This window comes from Mesoplodon mirus (assembly GCF_964341445.2).
Source record: "Mesoplodon mirus genome assembly, chromosome: 5".
Taxonomy (NCBI): Eukaryota; Metazoa; Chordata; class Mammalia; order Artiodactyla; family Ziphiidae; genus Mesoplodon; species Mesoplodon mirus.
Window position 1 is genome coordinate 25323107 of NC_138980.1, and position 20103 is coordinate 25343209.

Below are 20103 nucleotides of genomic sequence, written 5' to 3' on the forward strand. Positions count from 1 at the left end.
ACCAAGCTGAGAATTTATCCAGAAGAACGGAAAGAAAATGCATTCAGGTCTCACAGTGTTATCGTTTAGTGCTAGGTGTGTATGCCACTTAGAATCATCTGACATACCAGTGGGACAGTGCCTCCATGCCTTGGGAACCATTACCTACGAAGATTTTAGAACCTGTAGGACCCCATGTGCTGGGGTTTTTCTATTTAATTAATAGTAATGTGAAATATTTTATTTACTAAATATAACCATCTGTAAATTCCACAACTCACTTTTCATTTCCATTAACAGATGAGTCATTCCAACAGAACTCACTGCCCTGACTGGGATAACAGAGAAAGCCTGGGACATGAAAGCTACAGTGGAAGGCACAAACAGAAGAGGAGATCCCACAGTAGTACACAAGAGAACAGATATTGTCAACCACATCACCAGCTTAAAGAATCTTATTGGTAAATTACGCTTGAACTAGTACCATTTTAACACTAATAGTTGTAATGACTTGTCATTAGCTTATATAACTTTCATCTGTCAGATTGTTTTATAAATCAGTCAACAAATACTCATTCAGAAAATATTTACTGAGTGCCTATTATATGCTAGCCACTGCTGTGAATAGAACAGAGTTCCTGCTCTCACATATCTGTGTCCATTTGGGAGCTGTAGGAGACAGTTGATGGAGTCCCAGCTGCCAGTAATATAGTTGTGGGAAATGAGACACACGACAGTTAAGTAAGTGATTAAAGGACCAGTGAGTGCCTTTAACTTGTATGTAGTAGGGAGAGCTGTACATTGGGGCACTTATTTAGGGTTCCACAAATGAGAGTTAATGAAGGGTGGGGAAGACTTCATCCAGATGGAAAAATAGCATGTGGTGTGTGAGAATGTTAAAGTGTGTTGGGGATTAGTTGCTTATACTGTATTCTACAGGTTATATTTGTAGATAAGGCCAGTGGATATGTTTGGGATTTTTAGAAGCTTGGCTGTTGTAAGAAGGGCCTCAATAAAAATTTCCAATGGCATGTGTCCTGTTCTGTTGTATTCTTACCCGTGTAAAATTTGGAGGTACTACGTTTATATAGAATTGAAGGAATTTTTCAAGTTCCTAAATGATTAAACAAAGCCTAGGTGAATAGAGTTTCTTTCATTCTGTCCTCCATTAATTTCCCTTTCTCATTTGTTTTTGTTGGTTCTATGTTTTCTCCTTGTTTTGTGCAGATGTTCCACTGAGACTGTTTGCCAGGTTGCTTTCTAAATTAGCCAACTGGGGTTACTTTAAAAAACAGTATGCAATTTTTTTCCTTCTCCATGCCAAAACAGACTTGTTCTGTAGAACAGTGAGCTTGTTGTTAATCAGTGCAGGCTAATCATTCTTCACACACTATCATATGGAGGGAAGAGGGAGAATCTATGCCAGGATTTCAATGACCTGAGCTAATTAATGTATTATACAAGAATATCTGTACCCTATATTAAGATAACTACAAAATACTCTGTAAGGCTTAACATATAGTACTAACCATTCATGGATTTATTATGCATTGTATGTGTCGAAAGGAAGTGATATGAATGATGAACAGTTATTCATATTCATAATTAACCACAGAAAGATGATACTGAGTCAGTGCAATAACCACTAGGCCAATAGTTTCTTCTTTGATATTGGCACCAGAGATGTCTGGTGGTAATTGCTCTCCGTAATCTGGAGTAATCTAATAGTCATTTTCAAGATTCAAAACTTTATAAGAGTGTTTTTTTGTAAAATTATAGGAAAAAAACTGAAAAATACAGAAGCATATAAAGAAGGTACTCTTGGTAGGATGCTAGTCCCCCATTTGGATGTAAAGTTATTTCTTCTGAAAACTATCTTTGTATACAAATCTTTGCCTCTGAATATTTCCTGAAAATAGGTTCTAAGAAGGGACAGTTTCAAGTGAAAGGGTGTGAACTCTTATAAGGCTCTTGCTACATATTCACATATTTTTCCACATATTTTTCTAGAAAGTTTGTACCAAGTTACACTCCCTACGACATGCTGTCACCAGTCTTGTCTATTTTGAAATGCCAAGAATAGTGTTTTCTTTTCATTTGAATGTTTAAATTTCTGCTGAATTTGTCCTCTGTCATGTGCTTATTGAACACTTGAGTATTTTTTTAATTGAATCTAGTTGATTGTGAACATTATTTTTGTATTCTTAGCCTATTTTTTCTATTAAAGCATATTTTTCTTATGATTTATCAGCGCTTTTATTGTAGATCAATTATCTTACCTTTTTTCTTATATATTTCAGAGTGTCTTTTCTTTCTGATTTGTAAGTAGCCTGTGAATTGCTCCCTTCCTACAAGCTTAATCAATTAATTCTACACAGGAAGACTGATGTGGCTGTGAACACTGTGAACACATTTTATATCCTTAAATGTCTTGTTGTAACATAGAGTATCAAGCCTTAAACCAGTGATTCTGAAACTTTAGTGTGAATAGAATCACTTTGGAGGTATGTTTAAAATGCATAGTACCAGATTATTCAGTGAGTCTGACCTGGGGTCCAGGGATCTTCATTTTTAAAAATTCAGTATTTCGATATTGTTAATAAACAGACCACCCTTTGAGAAACACTGTTTTAAGCCCTTTAGCCTGGCATGCAAGATTTTGGATGATCTGTTCCCAGCTTATTTATTTGCCTATGTTCCCCTATGTGAAAATTGCTCTTGCTGAAATTGTCTACTTACTATTTCCTAAGTAGCATGTAGACAAACTCATCTCTAAACCATTCTGGCTAAAAGTACTCTATAAATGTAAGATGGTAATATGCCATTTTTCTTTCCTGGCACTTCTTCTACTTCCTACTTTATCCAAATCCTGATGTCCCTGTAAGATGCAACTCTTCCCTTCTTTTTCACGAAATCTTCCCTGACCATTTTAAGCATTATGAGTTTTTTCTCCTAAGCACTCATATCCAGGCTTTTGGCATTTCCTGCATGGTTGAGTTTTGTTTGATTTTTGTGTGAGTAATCTCAAATTGAACAGTTATTTGTTGGCAGGGATTTTGCCTCATATATTTTTTATCTTCCACAGGACCTGTGTGGAAATAAAAACGAATGCCCATAACCTCATTAGTCTTGGCTGTTTTAAAGAACTACAGTGAAATATTCACTGGACATTCAGTGACTCTTTTTAGAAATTCAGTCAGTCTGTTCATCCTGTTCACTCTGTCCATATAGCCTTTATAATTCTGTAGACTTTGTTTATCTAATCTCTAAGGCTCGGTTGTTGTAGGCTGAAGAGGTCCTCATCTTTTTAGTTTATCCTCATAGTATTACTTCACTCCATGTTTGTTATTCTATAGATTATTTATGGATTATCAGCAGCTCTAATTTCATGCACTAGTCCAGCTAAGGATTATTAGTGTTAGAGTTTTCCGATACATTTTAGACTTTTATGGGAAGGATGCCTTACAGAATTAAACAGATGCCCTTTAGAGTATGGTAATTTCTAGTTTGACGTATTGTAGATCTCTCCCTTAACGGTTCCAAGCAACTGATCAGATCCCTGACTTAGACCCAGATTTAGACCCTAATATCCTGAGTTGTTTCTCCAATGGCTAGAACTTAAGGCTGACACTGGGGAAAGGGGGCTTCTGCATCTCCCCAGCCTGGATTTGATGCCAGCCCTGTTGAGTAGCAGTTTTAGAGATGCTTCTCCTTTATTTTTGCATAAACCAGCCTCCTGAGCAAAAAGAATGACAACATATTCTGGGAAAAAGAACGAGGTTAGTGAGGGCAGTCTAGTTAACATCTGTCACTCCATTGCTTGTCAGGATTATTTTAGCTGGTGTGTCTGACTGGGCAGGTGTCCCCTCTCTCCCTCAGTGCTCCACGTGCATCCCTCTTGAAGCTTCACACTGTTGAAAAGGATACTCATCCCAGGTAGAGAGGGGGACGGGAAACTGGGTCAGTTGGCTCTGTCTTTTTCTTTCCATCAAATCAAGGCTGCTTAACTGGAATCCATTGACTTCCTGAGGTCCATGATCTCTGAAATTCCTTGCCAAGATTTGTTTACGCATTTGTGCGTTTCTTAGGGGAGAGGGCCCATACCTCTCAATTAGATTTTCAAAGGGATCTGTAGATTCAGCAGTCAAGCACTATGGGGCTTACCTGGTGGTGCAGTGGTTGACAGTCCGCCTGCTGATGCAGGGGATACAGGTTCGTGTCCCGGTCCGGGAGGATCCCACATGCCACGGAGCGGCTAGGCCCATGAGCCATGGATGCTGGGCCTGCGCATCTGGAGCCTGTGCTCCACAACGGGAGAGGCCACAACAGTGAGAGGCCTGCGTACCACAAAAAAAATAAAAAAATAAAAAAAGAAGGTAAGCACTATGGCACCAGATGATGCTGTTTTCCCTGAATTCTTGTTTATTTCACAAGCAGGAGTGACAGGAAATTCAAAATGCAAAGGGAAGTAGGGGGTTGGGAAATCCTAAGCAAGCAATTACAAGAACCTTTTCTCATTTGAGGGGCATATATTTTGGATATTTTTGGCACATGAAGCAGCGTTCAAAAACTGTGTTGACTATTTCTCAGAAAGATACAGGAAGCTCGAAATAGAGGAGAGGAGATGGAATAGGTGGTGTGTATAATAATACTGGCACATACAATAGGATTTAGAATGTGCTCTACAACCATGGCAAATCGTTTTCCTTCTAGGGATCTCAGTGTAGTCATCTGTAAAATGAAAGGCCTGAAATATATTTAAGATTCCTTTTAGCTCTAATACACCCTTCGTGCAAGAACTCTGTGTGCCAGAGATACCTAACTTACATTAAGAAGGAAAGGAATCCTGTTTTGCCTGCCTCATGTTGTGTGTGGCTCTGCAAAAAGGAAGAGAGCTTAGTTACAGATGCATATATCATAAGATTGATGAATTTCAGAAGAGCAGTTTTGTGAATTTTTGGTCTTAACTTTCACCAGAAGGTAAAGGGACACTTAATCAAGTAAACACTGAATATGTTGAATGATTTGACCCAAGGTTTGTTCCTTCATAGCAGTATATATTAATAGAGATATATGTACCCATTTGCTTGTTGGTTAAAGTAAAATTATTTAAGTTTTGTGAGTTAAGTATAAGTTCTAATTCATCAATTTGTATTTTTTTCTTTTATTGAGTTAGCTGTTGAAACCAGGAATTCTTGAGAGAATGTTTTATTTTAACCACGTTAAAATGTGGTTAAACGTTAAAGCGTTCTAGAATGAAGAGAGTAATTTTAAATCCTTTAATGTGTTTGCAGTCATTATTTAGAAGCAAGGTTCTTGAATGAGAGATATTATCAGGACCGGAGATACATGGCTGAATACAGAAATGACTACTGCAAAAGATATGTTCTTAACATTGCTGAATACAGAAATGACTACTGCAAAAGATATGTTCTTAACATTGCTGAATACAGAAATGACTACTGCAAAAGATACGTTCCTAACATTGATGAATACAGAAATGACTACTGCAAAAGATACGTTCCTAACATTGATGAATACAGAAATGACTACTGCAAAAGATACGTTCCTAACATTGATGAATACAGAAATGACTACTGCAAAAGATACGTTCCTAACATTGATGAATACAGAAATGACTACTGCAAAAGATACGTTCCTAACATTGATGAATACAGAAATGACTACTGCAAAAGATACGTTCCTAACATTGATGAATACAGAAATGACTACTGCAAAAGATACGTTCCTAACATTGATGAATACAGAAATGACTACTGCAAAATATACGTTCCTAACATTGATGAATACAGAAATGACTACTGCAAAATATACGTTCCTAACATTGATGAATACAGAAATGACTACTGCAAAATATATGTTCCTAACATTGATGAATACAGAAATGATTACTGCAAAAGATGTGTTCCTAGACGTTATCACAGAGACGTTGAAAGCAGTTATCGAATCCACTGCAGTAAATCTTCAGTCCGAAGCTGGAGAAGCAGTCCTAAAAGGAAGCGTAATAGACAATGTTCAAGTAATCAGTCACGTTCGGTATGATTGATTTTGTTTTTATTTTGGGTGGATACTTATTTGTGTGTAAAAGCTCTTACTGAGCCAATAAGTTTGAAAAAGTTTATAATACTATATGAATATAATTGTGTTTATATTACTTGAATCCTTAAAGGAAACTTCCAAATTCTTACAACTAATCTGCATTTATTAGTTAGTCCTCATTTGCCCACATTTACTCATTTTCTGCAGACCAGATCATGAGGTTCTTGATTTTAATGTTAAAAATATTTTTATCTTTTATAACATAATCATACGAAAAGATGAAGCACCCATCTTTTCTTTCATCTTAAACATTTTTTACTTTAAAAGAAACCCCTTTCCCAGTACTTGGAGACAAATGTAGAAAGTTGCACTGGTGGATACTTACCCTGTGTATAGCACAATCTGCAATTAGTTCCATTGGAGTTCTGAAAGTGGGTGCTGAAGGGGAAATTATTGTCCAGAAAGCCTGCCTTTTTTTTTACACTCATGAATCTTCACTTGTTTGCAGTAAACTATGAGTTATTATTTTCCTCCCCAAGTTTTCTTCAGTAGAACTATCATTGATTAGATCAAACATTGACATTAGCCTTTATTTTCCCCTTTTATTTTAATAAGTATGTTTAAAAATATTGCTAAGTATCAATTTGAGCTAATCTTGACGTTTTAAAACATTTTCCTGACAAACTAGACATCTCAACTCACAGCATAGGCTATTTTATAACGAGATTAATAGATCATGACATTGCATTCTTTAAATTTCAGACTTCAATTAAGTCAGTGTTTTAGAGACAATTGTGTTGTTTTTTCTATTGCCACTTTAAGTAACTTATCTGAAAATCTTGCCATGTTTTTCTTCTGTAACATAAACTGTGTGCTGTGAATCTCTGGGGACTGAATTTGAACTTGCTCCTGCCAACTCTTCGTGGCCTGGTTCTTATCTGAATGCCTGAATATCTCCCCGCTGAATGAATTGCGTATTCTGCCCTGAATTCACTCTGCTATATTGATTGGCTGGACGATCTTGGTGCTGCCCACTTGCCGTTCCAGAAGAGCCACCAAAGGAAAAGATCCAGGAGTATAGAAGATGATGAAGAGGGTCACCTTATCTGTCAAAGTGGAGCCGTTCTAAAAGCAAGATGTATAGAATATTTTTCAACACTTTTTAAACTTTGCAGACAGAATAATCTTTTTAAGAATAGTTTGTCAGCGGGGGGCTAAAGAACTCTTCATTGCTTTTTTGTTTTGTTTTTTGTGGGTTTGTTTGTTGTTCTTTTGTATTTCTTCTTTTCTATAGAGTTTAAATATTTCTACTCTAAAGTTCCAAAATAATCAGTGGAATTTGAGATTAGAGCAAGAAAGATAGCTATCTACATTATTTTTGTAGCATCTGAAAATCAAATAATTTGAGGGCTGGAACGTTAATTATGCTTTAATAGAGAGCATTTGAAAAAATTCCACACTTAAGCATTCATTATTTGAATAACTGATAATTTGTACTCAGGTACTTACACTTCTTTCTCCCCCCTCACTTTAGATGAAATCGTGAACACTTTGGGAGAAGGGACCTTTGGCAGAGTTGTAGAGTGCATTGATCATGGCATGTAAGTTTGTTGTTTTTCTTTTTTGAACATTCTGATATTTTTGGTGGAGAAGGATCCATAATTTAGATGAAATGGAATTTAAGTGGTAGCTATGTGTTTTCCTGGGAGGTATAAGTATTCAGAAGTTCTTGAACTGTGTACGATTTATTTACCATAAGTATGGATTTTGACCAAGAATGCTGAAAATGTTTATCAGATGGAGTTCATGGAAATTAATGTCAGTGTTCAAGTGAAGACTTTCCCAGAACTTAGGTCCTTAGCTTTCTATAAGAGATTTGGAGTGCTTTACCCTACTTTTGAATTGCAGAGACAATAAATTAGCATGTCTAATCTTCTTGGTTCAAAAACTTTTATTTCCAAAGGATAATATTTGCACGTTAGGGTTAGCTTCTCAAACTATAAAAAAATTATATTACTTGAAGCCTACAGAATAAAGTCCAGATTCTTTAATGAGTTATACTAAACTTTTTGTTCTTTGACCCTCTCTGCTTCATTTTCATGTTTTCCTCTAGGATCTCTATTCTGCGGTTGCAAATTTTTTTGTAAGTGAACGTCTTACAACAGTTTATTGGAAACTGCACATTTCTAAATTGACATCTATACTTTTCATCATAAAATAGTTGAGGATGTAATTTCCAGCTTATTGTAAATGGTGATTTTTTTAAAAAAAACATATCTCTCTTTCTAAATATGTTTGGGGGAATCTAAATACAACAGCTTGATACCTCCTGTCATCCATGAACAAACTTTTCTTGAATACTTAGAAATGCTTTATCTTGAACTTAACTTTTACTTCACTTTTCATAAAGAATATATTATCCTAAGTGTCTTTTATTATCACCCTTTCCTCTCTATGACAAAAATGTGAACATAAAGTAAAATTTTAAGATATTTTGAAATACTTTGACTTAGGAAAGTTGCTAAGAATTCCCATCTATTCTTCACCCAGATTCCACAAATGTTAACATTTTACAGCGTTTAATCATTCTCTATATTTACATGTTATATGTATTTTCAAGTTTTGCCAGCTTATCTACAACCTGATTCACATTTCACTAGTTGTCCCATTGAGGTCTTTTAAAAATTTCTTGAGGTTCCAAGACTTGAGTATTTGAGATATTCCAATGAAGAGTATTCAATTGATCAAGTACAAATCTGTTACAAATTTTGATACTTATTAGACCTAAAACATACAATGTAATTGTAAATATATCTTTTATCGAGATGGTTGGGGCCTTTAAAAAAATGAGTTCATGTGTCCATAGATAAATCTTACTGTTTTAACATTAAGTTTCCATTTTTCTTTTTTTTTAATTGACAAGTAATATGAAAGCTTATAAGTTTAAGGTGTATAACGTTGGTTTGAACGTTTATATACTGCAATATGATTACTATAGTAGCATTAGCTAACACCATTATCCATTTTTCATTTTTATAGCTATTAGCACTGTTCATTTTTATAGCTTATTAGCAGTTAGAAAACTTGTCCATATGATGAAATAGATGAGACTAGAAGAAGTTTTGTCACAGCAGTTTTATAGTAATTCTTTTAAGTCTTGAGATATATGCTATACATCATAGGGAGATAAATCATTAAAAATTTATTTTGATGATTATATATCAGCCCACAACTTCATTGGGACCTTGTCAAAAGAAATGAGTTCGGAATAGGTTTGCTATCCAGCCACTAGAAAAATTTTTGCCTCAAAGAATTTTTTTTTCTTTTTTATAAACAGCCTGTGGCACAAACCTTGCCATATTAATTTCACGTGCATGGGGTTCTCTTTTGTAATGTGGGAAGGCCATAGTGAAAAATTCAGGGTTGACTGCTGGCTTGTATTCAAGAAGATCAGGTTTAGAAAAGAGGACAGAAGGAAGCTGAAGATTTGGAAATCCTTTTCCTCAAAATCATTTACGGCTTTTTTTTTTTTTTTGGCCGCACCACATGGCTTGCGGGATCTCAGCTCCTCGACCAGGGATTGAACCTGGGCCCACGGCAGTGAAAGCTCATGTCTTAAGCCACTGGACCACCAGGGAATTCCCTCTGTACTTTTTAGGAAGTACTACAGATGCCCCGGTCTAAAACACGCTGCCCTACGTTGTTGCTATTTATACCTCTTCGCATCCGTGAATGCACTAAACATTTTTTTGGCTTGATGACTTATTGCTGGTGTCTCCTTTGCCAGAATTATCTAACAAACTGATAGTTGTCTTTCTTCTCTGAAGAAGTCTGAGCTCCCCTAACTCTGATGGTTAGGTTCTTTCTTCTCTCTATTCCTTATACCAGGCACTTCTAACCTAATGATAAGTTGTTCAAGTGTCTGTCTTTTCCATTAGACTGTGAGGTACATGGGACAAGCTCTTTTTAACAGTGATTCCAATGCAACATCTGGCACATTCGGTCTAGCCTGGCGAATGAGTGAATGTTTTCAGCAGTAGTATCTTCAAGGTTTATATTTTTATCCTTTTTTAAAAAAAAACTACTTATAAAATCTAGGTCAATTTAAACTTTTGGAAACAAACATTAACGTTCTTAAGTATTAAGAGAAATCATCACTCTGTATAATGTATATTTTGTCAAAATGTTTTGAAAAAATGTTTATAGATCTGCTATAATATACCCTGAAAGATTATTTTAGGAAAATAGCATAGAGTGATTGGTACTTAACAAGATGATGCTTTAGAGCAGGGGTCCCCAACCCCTGGGCCGTGGACTGGTAGGAACTGGGCCTAACAGCAGGAGGTGAGCAGTGGGCGAGCGAGTGAAACTTCATCTGCTGCTCACCATAGCTTGCATTACCACCTGAACCATCACACCCTCCCCTCAACCATGGAAAACTTGTCTTCCATGAAACCGGTCCCTGGTGCCAAAAAGGTTGGGGACAGCTGCTTTAGAGGATACATGTCTTCAACGCCCTTCTGTACATTTACCATTTTCATTTTGTTTTTAAGGGGTGGCATACATGTAGCAGTGAAAATCACAAAAAATGTGGGACCATATCGTGAAGCAGCTCATTCAGAAATCAAAGTATTGGAGCATTTAAATAGTACTGATCCCAATAATGTCTTGTAAGTAAGAAACTTGGAACTGTGATCCATTATGTTACATGAAATAATCAGAATTCTGTGAACTGAATTATTTGTATTCTGATCTGTTTCAGCCGATGTGTCCAGATGCTAGAATGGTTTGATCATCATGGTCATATTTGTATTGTGTTCGAACTCCTGGGACTTAGTACCTATGATTTCATGAAAGAAAATAGCTTTCTGCCATTTCAAATTGACCATATCAGGCAAATGGCATATCAGATCTGTCAGTCAGTAAATTGTAAGTATACTTGTTAAATTTTTAAATACCAGTCAATTAAAGGTTTTATTGGACAAGCAACATATCAAACCATTGTCACTAAAAATGCACGTTGCAAGTAAAGATGAAACCACTTTTGATCCCTACCTCTACTACTAATTCTCCTTTCCCGCGGTACAGATTACATTTGTAAGTGAAACTAATAATGTCTTTTTGTTCTTTTGTAGTTTTGCATCATAATAAATTAACCCATACAGATCTGAAGCCTGAAAATATTTTATTTGTGGAGTCTGACTATGTAGTCAAGTATAATTCAAAAATGGTAAGTTACACTTGTTTTAATTTTGGTAGTTGTCTTTAAAATTAATTTAGCTTGGTGATCCTTGGATGAGGAATTTTACCTTTGAGGCTTATTATATCCTGACGTTTAACCCAAAAAGGGTAATCCTTTGCCTTTCTCATGGGGTTATTTTGAAAATCAAAAAGAGAATTCATGTGCAAGCCTTTTGGATAGTGCTATAAAATATTTCATATCTTTATTGATCTTTGTGTTTACTTAACTGTATCTCTAGAAACGTGATGAACGCACACTGAAAAACACAGATGTCAAAATTGTTGACTTAGGAAGTGCAACATACGATGATGAACATCATAGCACTGTGGTATCTACACGGCATTACAGAGCTCCAGAGGTCATTTTGGGTTAGTAGATACCAGACTTCCTGATATTTTAATTGAAAAAGAGATTTTTTGTTCTCTATAGCTTTTATTGGGGGGCAGGTAGTTGGGGGATAGCTGTAATTTTCTTAGCAGTGTACAGAAAATGTTTTCTGTTTTCATAAAAGCTGTCTGGACATTGCTATAAATAATTTTCCTGAGTGGGAAAAATGTGATATCATCTGTAAAGATATTCCAGGTGGTGGTTCTTTTTGAACAAGTCAGTCTTACAAGATCATAAGAGAACAAGCTGTATTGGCTCAGTCCATGACAGCAGTGTGATTTTGAAGCGATGTGGGCACCTCTTTTCGTCTCATCACAAAGCATGGTGCTGGGGAAAATGCTAAAGATTTGGCTGGCAGACGTCTAGATGTAGGGTGGATGGAGGTTAAGAGGAGAAGAAAGAGGGGCTAGTCTAAGAGGAGAGCTTCTTTGATCATCTTTGACATGGGAAAGCATGGAAAGGAAAATTAGTTAAGGTGCAGGGTTTTTCAATATTAATAAAAGGGAACTCAGTGAGGGAGAGCACATCTTAGGCCTCAAAATTTAAAAGTTCGAGACCGAGTCATGTTGATAGAGCAAGGAAGTCAGGGATGGATTTGGGGGCTTGGAGACAGTGGGAAAAATTCAGATCAGGTGATATTGGGAGATAGTTAAATGGTATAAGCATATTACTTTGCCAAAAGTAAGTTTCAACCGAGGTTGGCTAGTAAAACATCTTTGTGGAATCAGTCTTTTCCACTTTTTACCTTTTGTCGAAGAGGACTTGGTAGTTGAGAATATGAGTGTGAAAGCAAACTAATGATGTTTACCTAGAGTAAAGAATTAGTAAAAGGGACAGGAAATTAAGAATAGTTTGTAGTGCTGGCTAGTAGAACTTTCCATGATGATAGAAATGTTGTATATCTGCACTATCCAACATGGTAGCCATTAGTAGCCACATGTAGACTACTGTGTACTTTCAGTATAGCCAGTGTGACTGAGGAACTGAATTTTAAATTAATTAAACTTTTAGATTTAAATAACCACATGTGGCTAGTGGCTACCACATAGGATAGCACAGGTTTGGAGCTCATCTTTGAGATTGATGTTACTAGGATTTCTGCTTAGTATGGTCTGAAAGAAGCTGCTATGTTGCAGTAGTTTAGAAAGTGTATTCATGGTTGAGGACTGAAGCCTGCAATGAAGGTAAAAGAAAAGAGTGTGGGAGGAGATTGTGGACAGAGAGGTATTTTCAGAGCTTAAAAAGAGATAACTTGCTGTGTTTTATCAATTTTAAGAAGAAGATTTTTCTCCACATTTTAACATGTGAGGAAACATAAGACAAAACAGCATTTTTTCTTTGTTATTGGTTCATAAAACAGTGGTGTATCTTACAGTTAGTTAATGGCCTCCTCCTAGATTGCGTAAGATACAGTGATTCTTAGTAATAATACAGTCCCATGTGTGGCCAGGCTGGGGATAGTTGATATAAATCTGAAATTGGGGTTATTGGTGTTTAGGAAAAGAAATGAACAGATGGGAAGATTAGAAGGGTTCTTTGTGTGTTTGTGAAGTGTTACTCCTGAGGATTAAGGCAGAATTAGGTTGAAGAGGAAGATGTTGTCAGGTGCCACCACTGAGGAGGGCAGTTGGTCTCATGTCTTGGGTGTTGGTAGTAAACAGAAGTTGGTCAAAGTGAATGATGTGAAATTCCAAAGAGTATGAGAGCTGAGCCATAAGAGAATGAGGTAGTTTACAGTCACTTGGGAGAAAGCTGGACTGGGAGACAGGAGTGGCTGGAAAAGAAAACTTTCATCTTAGATCCAAGCTCTATCATTTGCAGATTTTGTATGTGTTACTGTAAGTAGAAACCATGCTCCATTATCCTTTTGTTCAAGTGATAAGTACCATGAGGGTTAACAAAAATGGCTAAATCATAGTCAAGTTCCTTGAATATATTGTTTCTTCCTTTGTCTTTAAATTCAGTAATGTTACTGAAAGTAATTGAAGTGTCTTTTAAAGTAGGTTTTATTTGTACATTATTTTTTTATTAAAAACTTAATCTATAAAAGGTTAAAACATCTGTATGGTTTAGGTTTACTCTTTTCCTTTCTAAATACATAAAGACTTAAGGCTAGGTGTTTTTTTCTTTTCTGAATAATGTTACTATTGAGAATTCTGAAGGAGAAAATATATGATCATGTATAGACAACCTGAAAGTACATATATAGATACCTCTCTATGTGAACTTTAAATATCTGTATAATTCTGCTTATGGGTGACACTGCTTATAATACCCATTATAATTCTTACATAATTTAGGTGACACTACTATTTCTTTTAATGGAAGAAATAAACTCAGATATCAAGCTGATGGTAATTGATAAGGGGTTAGTAATTACACTCTGAGGATAATTATTGACCTATGTTTGCACTAATAAAATGTAAAATTTCATAGAACAACCGTTAAGTGGGTATAACAGTGCTCCTCATTGCACAAGCAATTCAGAGACTATGGACTATTTGCTAACCCCTCTTACTTTCCATAAAATGCCTCCTCCCCCAGGTTAAAATACTGTAAGTTGATACAAGGATATGGAGGACTCTGAAAGCATACTGAATCATGTTTGGTATAAAACTAAAAATGTAAACCCTGAATTTACTATCATATTCTCCTAAATGGGCTATATAAAGAGAGCACCCACATAGGAAAAGATATTGTGTATTGGCAATTAAAAATTGTTGCCTAATAAAATGTTTGGTTTTGTTTTTAAATAGCTTTGGGTTGGTCTCAGCCATGTGATGTTTGGAGCATAGGTTGCATTCTTATTGAATATTACCTTGGTTTCACAGTCTTTCAGGTATGTATTTAGTAAATGTTACTTACTGATTCATAATGAGCTTTAATGTTAAAGGCATGTTAAAGTTTTGGTTTCCATATTGGAAAGTTGCCATAGTGTCATTATTCTTAAGATGTAAACTTCCATGTGCAAAATAGTCATCCTTCTCTAAAACCACAGTTGAATGAACTACTCTCAGTGAATGGTCATAATTCATTCTGCATGTGGAGCTTTTAAACACATGGTTCATATTGACTTCATATGATCCATTTTATTGTGATGCTCCTTCATAAATTTACATTAGTGTTACTATGGTCAGTTTTAATTCAGCGCTGGTTATGTTGCACTTTTATTAAAAGAATTCAGAAACAGTAAGTTGTATTAAGCATGTATGACACCCTAGGCACATTTCTAAGCACTGTGTGTATAAAAATGAAAAGACAGCATCTCTCTCCTCAAGGAAGACATACACAGGATAGACATGGGAAAACGTACAGTACAATATGATACTTGCTATAATGGAACAATGTAGAAGGGAACCCAGAAAAGGTGAACGGTTAAGTTTCCTTCGAGAAGGCATCACTGAGGAATAGGGAGTTTAATCCAAGCTATAAGGAAGAGTAAGAGTTTGTCAGAAAACTAGAGTGTGTGATGGCCATATCAGGAAGAAATGGTATTCATAAATGCAAGAGGCATAAAGGAAGCTACTCTAGTTGAGGAAGGATGAATAGTGCTGCCGGAGTGTCTTGGATAAATAGGAAAATGGTGTCAGTAGGCAAGTACTGATTCATAGTGGACTTGTTTGCCATAGAAAGGTATTTGTTTTATCCTAGGAGTCAGTGGTTTCCAAATGTAGACCGGTCTAAAATGAAAATGATTTTGTAGGGTTGCCGTTCTGGCTTTCATTTAGAAATTATCTCTCCTGTTTTTTTTGGTATTAAAATGTTCTTTCTATGCAATGATAATAGTTATTGGCTTACTTGGCAGAACAAAAAGGAGAAAATGTTATTTAGGTCTCTACTTGTTTTCCTCATAATTTTGCTTATGTCGGAAAACTAAAAGTCTTGAAAGCTTCAAGTGGTGTAACCATTGGAGAACTTTAAGAGGGTTGTGATTTGATCAAGGTGTGTTGTTGGATGGGGTGAGGGTGGTTAGGAAGTTCCTGGCTAATACTGTCAAGGTTGCTTTGAGGTTATGGCAATGCAGGATGAGGAGGGAGGAAGCTGTGATGAATTATAAGTCACTTAGGTGGCTGTTGCAGAATATATGTGTTCGCCGCTCTGGGGCACCTCACCAAACTTCTGTCTACTCCGTAGAGATCTGTTAAAAGTACTCTGAGTTTGTAGACAAGTTTGATATCTAGAACATAGCTGTCGGACATTTCTAGGGGGTGGTGTCTGGTTTTGTGGTAGTAAGCTATAGGGTCAAGGAAAAAGTTGAGCACAGTGCATGCTTTCTTCATTCTGACACATATAAAATCCTTCAGATGGTTTTATGATTGTAAATCATTCTGAGACCTTAAGCGTCGATTATTAACTTTGGTTTGAGATGTGGTTTATATTTTAATTCCACCCTCCAAAATAGTCTTCAACTAAGGAACTTTTTGAAGATAATGGAGCTTGTATTATTTATTCCTGTCATGACTTAAGAACATTTTGAAAGCAGTGTGCTAGGCACAGTAGTTAATGGATTTAAAAAGCATTGCACATAGACTCTGCTCTTCAGAGCAAGGATTGGCAAACTATATCCTATCTGATGCCTGCTTTAAAAAATGAAAAAGAATATGTGGTGGAGACCATCTGTGACCATCCAAGCCTAAAATATTTACTATCTGGTCCTTTATAGAAGAAGCTTTCCAGCCTCTGCTTAGGAGTGTACCATTTAGTTTAACAATTTATTCGACTTTAGCCAAAGCTCTGTTACTGTGTAATTTAAGAATATGAGTTTTGACTTGGGTTCACAGCTCAGGTTTCCTCATTGATGAGCTATATGAGCTTGAGCTAGTATCTTAACCTCTTTGAAAGTTATGTTCCCACATTCCTAGCTCAAGGTTGTTGTAAGAATTATTGGGACTGTATTTTTATTGTCTAGGATTAGTGTTACAAAGTTGCTATCCATTGGGTAATGGAGGTTAGTTAAGCAACCGATAAAATGAGTAGCCAGGTTATTGGTAATCTTCCCAGTCATCCCTCAGTTAAACAGTGCAAGTAATACAAATAAGGAAAAACTGTTCTGTTTTACATTAAACAAATTATTCGAACATTGTAAATCAACTGTACTTCAGTAAAATATACTTAAAAAGTTGTTCCTCAATCAGCTCTACAAACCTTACCAATTCATTTCAGAAATCAGACAATCAGTGTAGCTCATTCAGTTTTATTCCATCTTTGAAGTAGAGTGTAATATAAATTGTATAGCTGTCTAATCTAGTCCTTTTATGGAGGCACTATTTTCTTTTTTTTTTCTTAACATTTATTTATTTACTTTTTTGGGGGGGTTGCATTGGGTCTTCATTCCAGCACGTGGGCTTCTCTCTTGTTGCGGTACGTGGGTTTTCTCTCTCCACTTGTGGTGTGCGGGTTCCAGAGTGTGTGGGCTCTGTAGTTTGTGGCTCGCGGGCTCTCTTGTTGTGGTGGGCAGGCTTAGTTGCCCCGCAGCGTGTGGGATCTTAGTTCCCCGACCAGGGAGCGAACCCACGTCCCCCGCATTGGAAGGTGTATTCTCTACCACTGGACCACCAGGGAAGTCCCGGACACACTGTTTTCTTGTGTTATCCTTTTATGTGCGTGTAGGGAAATGGAAAGTGCTAAGTTTCTTTTTCCTATTTTTTTTAGACTGATGATAATAAAGAACACCTGGCAATGATGGAACGTATATTAGGACCCATACCAACACACATGATTCAGAAAACAAGGTATGCTTTTTAAGATTAAAGTCCTTATTGGGTACATGCAGTGGCCTATATTCAAACTATAGAAAACCCATCTTTGTTGTTATTGCTTATTCCAAAGACTGTAGATTTTGAATTCTTTTTCATGAAGTCAAGTTTTTGAAAAGTAATGCAATATTTACTTTGTGATCCAGTAAATAAAGTGGTGTTTTTATACTCAGGTTAACCTTTGCATAAATGTTTTCCTAGGTTGATTTAAAAATAATACATAGAGTAGTAAAAAGAGCTTGATTTTGGAGTCCTATCTAAATTTGAATTCCAGACTGTTGCAAACCACATGTACGTCTTTGGACAAGAATACTATAAGTGGTTTCAAAACATAGCTTCACCGCAGAAGTCATCCAGGGAATTGTTAACGATTTCTAGCCCCATTCCAGATCTAGTGAAATCAGAATTTACAGGAATGGATCTAGGAACCTCTGTTTTTGAAGCTGGCATTGTTTCACATATGGTACAACTTAGGTGGGATACTAAAACTTCAGAGGGTACAAGATTAGGAAAAATACCATATAAGGTATCCGATATAATTATTGCTGAGATTTTTAGAAATTGTATGTTTATGTATATATAGAGAGATGTCTATGGTTCCATCTTTTCCCCCAATCCCCTGTTTGGGGCAGGGTAAGAATGTGGGTTTGGGGTTTCTTTTTTTCTTAAAATTTAATCCAGACTTCTCTTTCCTATAGGAAACAGATGTATTTTCATCATAATCAGCTAGATTGGGAGGAACGTAGTTCTGCTGGTAGATATGTTACGGGACACTGCAAACCATTAAAGGTAAAACAAAAAAAAAAAACAAAAAAAAAACCTGTTTTAACTATTTTTTATTGTCTTTCTTAAACAAAGTCATTTTTCCCCTCAGGAATTTATGCTCTGTCATGATGAAGAACATGAGAAACTGTTTGACCTGATTCAAAGAATGTTAGAATATGATCCAGTGAAAAGAATTACCTTGGATGAAGCATTGCAGCATCCTTTCTTTGACTTATTAAAAAAGAAATAAAATGGAAATCAGTGGTCTTACTATACTTCTCTAGAAGAGATGATTTAAGACTGTGTCAGTCAACTCTAAACATTCTAATATTTTTATAAACCTTAAATTATTTTGTACAGTTAAGTGTAAATGCTGTATGTTTTGTATCAATCGCATAATTATCTTGTTAAGCAAATATGGTCTTGATAATGAATGAAATATAAAAGCTAAAATTAATTTTCCTTTTTTGAGATTAATTACCATTTTTAAAGACCTTTGGAATATCCTTTGTGTCCAGTGATTGATCTTGCCTTTTTGTACATGGAGGTTGACTCTTGGAAGTGATTTTTGTGTTTGGTTTTTTGTTTTTTTTTGAGTAAAAGGAAATCTTGACTATTTCATTCTTAAATGAATATTCTTTATTTACCTCAAACTTTCCTTAACTTTAAACGATTTTTCTGTAATTGTTGAACAGGTAATAAGTATTATTAACTTTAGGTAGGCAGGTATTAGAAACCAAAACCCATAGGAACTGTTTGCTGTTGGAATTTCATTAAATTGTAAGTATTGTGTTCTGTTTCATTGGTTGATGTCAGTGGTGGTAAGTAGCATTCATGGAAAGACATCCAACTTGTGCATTGTAATAGATTAATAAAACCACATACACACTTCGTTTAAGATTAAAGTCTAACTGGAAAGTTAGCTTGGAAAGTCCTGTTTTCCAGTGGTTATTTATGTAGTTAGTCACAAACGTAGAAATAGGAATTCTGATGACTGAGGTTTTTGTTTTTAATGCCAAATCTTCAGGAGTCTAGAAATTGTCCAATATCTGTCTCCTTACCATATGAAGTATAAATACTTAAACCTCAGCCTATGAGACTTTATGGTTATTATTAAACAATTTGTATTTATGTTACTGTTTACTGGAAAACAAAAAAAAAGATGATTTGATCGGAGAACACTTGGGAAGAAAACTGCAGAAGTTTCCAGACCCTGATTGGTTAACATAATGAACTTTTTGTTTGTCTGTAGGTATTCTTTTCTGCTTACCTGTTTACACATGAAAAACTAAGTGGTAGGGGCTTCCCTAGTGGCACAGTGGTTGAGAGTCCGCCTGCCGATGCAGGGGACACGGGTTCGTGCGCCGGTCCAGGAAGATCCCACATGCCGCGGAGCGCCTAGGCCTGTGAGCCATGACCTCTGAGCCTGCGCGTCTGAAACCTGTGCTCCGCAACGGGAGAGGCCACAACAGTGAGAGGCCTGTGTACCACAAAAAAACAAAAAACAAACAAACAAAACAAATTTACATGGTAAATGTTAATTTAGTAAAAAAAACCCCAAAACTATTGATCAGTCTGCCAGGTAAAAATATTTTTTGTTGTAGAATTCATGATTGCTTATCCAGATAAAGATTTTTGTTAAAAGTATTCCCATTTCTGAAGTGCATTACCAAAGATTTGAGTTTCATCTGTATTCTGAACATAAGATGCATGTAATTTTTTGGTATGACAAATGGTGATACCAAGTGGGTTTCTCTACACGATCCGCTGGTAGCATTTGCACATAGAGTAAAGCTGTGTTCCTGACGTTGACTAGGAATTTAAGAGAGCTGAAAGAAGTTTTGCCATAGAATCACTGCCTAAGTTATTCTTAGGCCTCTGATGCAGTCCACATATAGTTCAACTATGTTATAT

The 20103-nt window shown here is 36.0% G+C and overlaps 1 protein-coding gene across 1 annotated transcript; it reads left to right on the forward strand.

Moving 5' to 3' along the window:
• Positions 1-279: 279 nt before the first annotated feature.
• Positions 280-18449, forward strand: LOC309803863 (dual specificity protein kinase CLK4-like; the record flags this gene model as incomplete). The annotated part of the gene is made up of 13 exons (XM_082620705.1): positions 280-440; positions 5274-5360; positions 5901-6036; positions 7087-7177; positions 7574-7640; positions 10593-10709; positions 10802-10968; positions 11175-11269; positions 11520-11649; positions 14425-14507; positions 17321-17400; positions 18123-18213; positions 18299-18449. 13 exons carry the CDS (start codon positions 280-282, stop codon positions 18437-18439), a joined length of 1446 nt encoding a protein of 481 aa, XP_082476831.1. The 3' UTR covers positions 18440-18449.
• Positions 18450-20103: the final 1654 nt, after the last annotated feature.